At 50.0% G+C, this 5,937-nt stretch overlaps 1 protein-coding gene across 1 annotated transcript in view; it reads right to left on the bottom strand.

The window, feature by feature from the left end:
- Positions 1-1,608: 1,608 nt before the first annotated feature.
- Mypn (myopalladin) overlaps positions 1,609-5,937 on the bottom strand; it is an 89,630-nt gene continuing 85,301 nt past the window's right edge. Inside the window, exon 21 of the mRNA XM_023716170.1 lies at positions 1,609-3,220. Within this exon, the coding sequence (XP_023571938.1) occupies positions 3,054-3,220 (167 nt within the window). The 3' untranslated portion in view covers positions 1,609-3,053. The remainder of the gene's footprint in view (positions 3,221-5,937) is intronic.

Genomic DNA, 5,937 nt, shown 5'->3' with positions numbered 1-5,937 from the left:
GGATGAAAAGCTTTGGAATCGTACTAGAGCAAGCTTGAATATTCCAGGACAGAACAGCGCATACCCACATGGTTTGGCTCGAGGTAGCCATTAGGGATTTGAAAATTAGGGAATAATCTCCCCGTAGAGTCCTTGGGGAACGGTCTGGCGCTAGGACCTGCGCTGCTGTGCAGGTCCAGGGGCAGGAGGCCGCATCTGGGACCGGTGAGTCAGAAGAGAGGGAAATGCAGACGCTAGAAGTCCGCAGCGGGGCGGCGGGGTGGAAAGGAAGGTCCGGATGGAAGAGGAGAGAGCGCTGGACCGACGGGGCTTTTGTACTCCTGGACGCAGGCAGCAGCTCGTGACTTGGAGGTTTTTGACTTGGCCTCTGCCGAATGTGCTGGTGCCGTTGCTCGAACTCATTAAGCTGGTTTGAGGAATGGTTTATGAACGGAAAGACGACGAATCAGGTTTTGGATATGTCAAAAATAAACATACACGATGGAACTACATTCTTACCCAAATATTCCTCATTCTGGTTGAATTCTCCGAGAATTCTTTTTTTTTTCTTTCTATCTTTCTTTTTCAGAACCGGGGATTGAACTCAGGCCCTTGTACATGCCAGGGAAGTGCTTATTCCTCTGAGCCATCTCCCTGGCCCGCGCTTACTCTACTGAGCCATCTCCCCGGCCCCTTCTTCGAGAATTCTTGAAGCAGAGTGCCAATTTGTTTAACCTAGCAGTTTTCAGCAAAAGGCTAATGTCTCCCCAGAACTCAAGGCACGGCTGGGGCATTAGGCAGGGAGGCATCCCTCGGGGAGACAGGGCAGCTGTCAGAGGTCCACCAGAGCACGGGGTCAGCGTCCTCCCCGCAGGACCCCCCCATGCCCCCACCCCGCCACCCGGTGTTCAACAGTCCTGAGGCCCAGAAGCCCTGCTTTAACACAAACCAGCAGCTCAAATTTCAGGGATGGTTCATCTCGCTATATTTTGAGTGAGACAGCGTCATCTAGTGTCCAAATATAGCATTTATCTTAGTTGTATAAGGGGGTGGGTGAGGGGAGGGGGAAGACATTCAGAAAACGGTGCCCCCCCCCATGGGGCTGGGGAGATGGCTCAATAGAATAAGCACTTCTCCGGTAAGCGCAAGGGCCTGAGTTCAATCCCCGGTTGGTTCTGCCAAAAAAGGAAAAAACAAAAACAACGGGGCACCGAGATGTTAGGGCAACCAGGTGTTCAGGTGAACAACCCAGAACTGAGCTCAGAGTTGCCGGGTGCTTCCCACAGATGCAGGTCCTTCATAGGACTCGCCATTGCATTCAAGCCGCCTGTACATGGAAAAGCAGCAAGTCAAATAATTCTGCTGGCTAATGCCTGGCATCTAATGACATGACCTCTGGCTTGTTACATTAAGCAAGACTGAAAACAAGATTTTTAAAGTTGTGAGATGACAGGACGATCACTAGAAATCTGTGTCTGCTAGGAACACATCTTTGTCTCTAGCAGCAGCATCCCATCTGTCACAGCCTAAGCTCCCTGAGGGCAGGAACTGTCTTGGTCACACCCTTGTATTCCCCACAGGCTTTGGCGTTAACACCTTATATAGAGTAGACACATGATTTTTTTTTGAATGAATTAATTTATTTTTATATTGGAAACTTTTGTCTTGAAACAAAGAAATTATTTTCAAGCCTTACCAAGCATTTACTATCTCTATCTAAATCACTTGCTTATGTAAGGTGCCAGCTGAGGGGCCTGGCACACAGAATGCGGGGATCTGTGCAGAGGCAACTGGTAGCAGGATCTCGGCTGCATCAGGCGAGCTGGAGCAAACCGTGCCACGGCAGCTGTGGCTGGGCAGTGTTTGGACTGGGGCAGGACTTGAAGATGTTGTTGAAGGTGCTTTCAGCAAATATTTCCTGAATGGCTACAGTGTGCTGGTGTTCTCCTGGGCATGAGGGGGTTGCTGTGAACTGGGTGAGATCTAAAGTCCCTTACGATGAGAGGTGGGTTGTGAATAGGTACAGGGGACCAAAGAAGCTTGTTCCCCTTTCCCTCTGCTTCCTAGCTAGCATACTGTTTTCTATGTAGAAAATGCAATTTGATCAACAGTATTAAAGCGGCTGGCAGCTGCTAAGGCCTTCTCTTTCCACTACTCTGCAGAGGGAGGGAAAACCAACGCTCCCCCATCACTGCCTGTCCGCACCTCTCCCGCCTTCCTTCTGCACTTCGGGTTTGGGGAGGGGCAGAGCATCTGGCCCACAGAATTGTGGGCAGATGGTGATGAGACTGCATGCTTTGCCAGTGCCACCTGGAGGTGGTCATTTGAAAAGTGACTCTGAAGATTTTTTTCTGTTGGGCTTAATAGCTACTCTTTAGTTCCGAAGTCTAGAAATCAGAAAGAAGAAAAGCCAGTCACCACGGAAAGGAAATGGTGCCGACAGTTGGGGCCCTGTGGTGACCACAGAATAGGTGCACTGCAATACTGAGTGTTTCACTGATTTTTCGTATCTCAAGATGTTCTGGCACCTTATCACATGGCTCTATACACCCAGGATATGCAAATCAAAAGTGCTGCACCTCAGGTCTGAGCAGAGTGCCACCACCTCTTATGCTAAGAGGAAGCTCATGTGATGAAGCCGCTGAAACTACTCCTGTAGGTGAAACTGGTAAAAGGTGACAGTAACCTCCCCAGCATGTCCCTCGACTGCCAGTGAATTGGTTACAGCCTGAGTCTTTATTGTCCAGCTCAGCTCTGCCCAGACACATGGCTCCTCATGGCTCCTAGAGAGCATAAGCATCCATAACAACCAGGCCCCTCTTGGTCCCCCATGGCGGGGGATGGCAGTGGGGTGACACTGTGGGCTCACATCTTGTTGGACGCTTCCAGAGGCACAGCCCTGCAGCCCTCCTGCAATGCAGAGTGCAAGGGAGCCCAGCCAGCTTACCCAAAGCTCCATCGGCACAGGTCCTGCGGCGTGGGGCCCCCTCAAGCCCTTGGAAACCACTGTGTCCAGCTCGTCGTCCTCCTCCCTCCACAGTCCACCCCTTCTGCCACAGGCACCCGGGGAAGCCTTAAAGTTCATCGCTCTCCACGACACTAGAAGAGCATGAATACACCCTTGTGCTTTCCACAGAGGAAAAGGCAGAAAAAATGTCAAGTCCTTTACTGGTGAGAGATCCGTAGCGACTGCCACTGGGCCGGATGGACATGGGTGGTGGGATCTGCTGGTGCCACTGAGCTGGAAAATGGAGCAGACGGAGCATTACGGTGAGAGGAGCCAGGTCCCACGGTGCGGCAAGCTTGCCTCAGAGGGCGCTCCATCCTCCTACCTACACGGCAGTAAGCAGAGAACCTCTCCTGCTGCGCCTGCGGAAACAGGCTAGTGTGCGCCTAAATCTTTAAGCCTTGAACCTGTGATTTTTTACACATTTGATCTTAGCCAAAAGGTGTGAACCTGTGATTTTTTAAATCAGTGAGAGATTGGAATTCTTACAACAAGAAGGTGAATCATTCACTCTCACTGGCCTGGCTTGGATCTGTTGTGGGCTTTCTGGGACAGCACTTCAGGAGGGTGCCCTTGCAGAAACTAAAGGTGAGTTTAAAGGTGAACATGAACCTATAATCCCAGCATACCTATAATCCTAAAGCAGGAGGATTGGCATGAGTTGGAGGCCAGCTTGGAGTACACAGTGAGTCCTACACAGTGAGACTCTCTTTCAAATAACTGAAAGAGCCTGGAGGGGGAACGCGCCTGTAATCCCAGCACTTGGGAGGCTGCAGCAGGGGCATGGTTGCAAGTTCAAGGCCAGCCTGGGCTACAAAGTGCATGCAAGGCCAGCCTGAATTGCCTACTCTGACCCTGTCTCAAAAAGACAAAAAACAAAACAAAACAAAAAAACCTGAAAGAAAAAAGTAAAACTGATGTGTTCAGCCTTCTCAGAGCTGCCTAGCCACACCCTAGCCACCTGATCCAGCCAGGTTCTAATATGTCACAGCAAGAAGACTGAAAAGTAACTTATGTGCAGCCGACTCTGGCTCAGGGGCAGAGAATTTGTTGGAGCTCCACGTTCACTGGGTGCCTTCTCTGGCACACACAAATCTCAGGCTTCAGTGTGTCCTGGATGAAGTAGTTCAGGTGCAGCAGTGCAGTCTCTGCTATTGTTTCTGATGCAAGAAATCACCAAGCAATCACGGGATTAGGTTTCTGGGGACATTGATTCAAAGAAAGGAGGAAATGGGGAGGGCTGGGGCACTGGGACCTACAAAGCTGGGCTCCTGTTTAGTATTTTGATTTTTAAATGGGTCCTTTGTTGACTTAATCTTAAATCTGTTTCTTGGAGTCTAAGTTTCACTGAGCAAATTGAGAAAGCTGAATTTAGAAAGCTACCACAATGAGGACAAAGCCTACAGCAGCTCCTCACCCTTCCCTGCTACCTCTCCCATCTTACTGAGATGGTAATTTCTAGTACGAGAAGCGCTTGCTTTTCGTGTGTGTGCGCTGGGGATTGAACCCAGGGTCTCAGGTAGGGAGAGTCTACCACTGAGCCATGCCCTGGCCGGAGCCCTTCCTTCAGCGCGGGGCCTGCTGCTCTGCGGGGAGGGTGGAGGTACTGGTGCTGGAGGAGAAGTCGGGGGAGAGAATTCATTGCGGCCTAAATCCTGCTGCTTCGCCCCAGGTCCCAAAAGGGGAACAGCGCCCCCTCCTGGGCGTCATGGACTCAGGATGGAGGAGGAGAGTGGAACCCCGCACACCAGGGGGCAGGGCTGGGCTGGGCTGTCAGCTCCAGGACTTGAGGACTAGGCCCTCAGACTGGGAGGAGGCGAGGAGCAGCAGGGCTCCGCCTAGATAAAGAAACCCTCACGGCCTCTTCTGGATTTTCCCAGCCTCTCACAGATGAATTCTTTTCAAGTCCAAGGGTAAGGAAAAATAACCAGAAATCTATACATGTCCTACAAAAATTAGACCTAGGGCAAATGGCAGGCCAAGCTCCTCTTGTGTGGGAAGGGGCGGGCTGGTGCTTGCCCACAGAGAGCAGAGGCCTCAGGCCCTCCACAGGCGCTCTTATTTGCAACTGATTAAATCTGTTAATCAGATATATAAATATAAGTCTATAAGTCTTATTGATCTAGCCAATTTTTTTTTTTTTTAAGGAAGGAGATAACATCACTCTTGGGTTAAGGGACATGTATATAAAAAAGAAAATGGTGGGGCCGGGGAGATGGCTCAGTAGAATAAACACTTGCCTGGCAAGCTCAAGTGCCTGAGTTCAATCCTTGATTCCAGAAAAAAAAAAAAATACATACATAAACACATTGATAAATATTACTTAGCTTCTTTTGAAAATTAGGAACAAAGCTCAAAGGAACAACAGTGTCTTGCTATACAATTCAGGCTGGCCTTAAGCTCACTTTGTAGCTCAGGCTGGTCTGGAACTTGCAACAGATCTTTCTGCTGCAGCCTCCCTCTTGAGTGCTGGGATTACAGGTGAGCACCACCACGCCTGGCTGCCTCAGCATTTCAGTGAAGGTTACAATTAATCTCAGGGCCTGGGCATGCAGGGGTCTCAGGCTGTTGTTCATGGCACCACTCCAGTGTTGCTTACTATGACTGGCAGTACAGCTCTCTGTGAAGAGAGAAGTCCTGTCCAAAGACTGCAGCCATACACCCCACCGGATGAATAAATGTGAGAGGGATCTGGAAAGTTCTGCCAAGAGGCCGCAGCAGTGGGGAACTCTGGTGGGTGGCCCACGGCAGCGGACAGACAGTGTGAAGATGCCGCAGAAGCTGTGGGCTTGTGGCTGACTTCCTAGCATTAGCAGCTCTCTGTTGGAGGAAGGTTAAGCTCATAGCAAAATTAAAAAAAAAAAAAAGTGAAAAGGCCCTGAGGTAACTGGAATGACTGAAAATCTCTCTCTCTCTCTTTTTTTTTTAAATTTTATTTATTTGTGTGTGTG

The sequence above is a fragment of the Octodon degus genome, unplaced genomic scaffold (assembly GCF_000260255.1).
Source record: "Octodon degus isolate 3935 unplaced genomic scaffold, OctDeg1.0 scaffold00046, whole genome shotgun sequence".
Lineage (NCBI taxonomy): Eukaryota > Metazoa > Chordata > Mammalia > Rodentia > Octodontidae > Octodon > Octodon degus.
The sequence above is the reverse complement of the archived record's forward strand: the minus strand, read 5'-3'. Positions and strand labels throughout refer to the sequence as shown.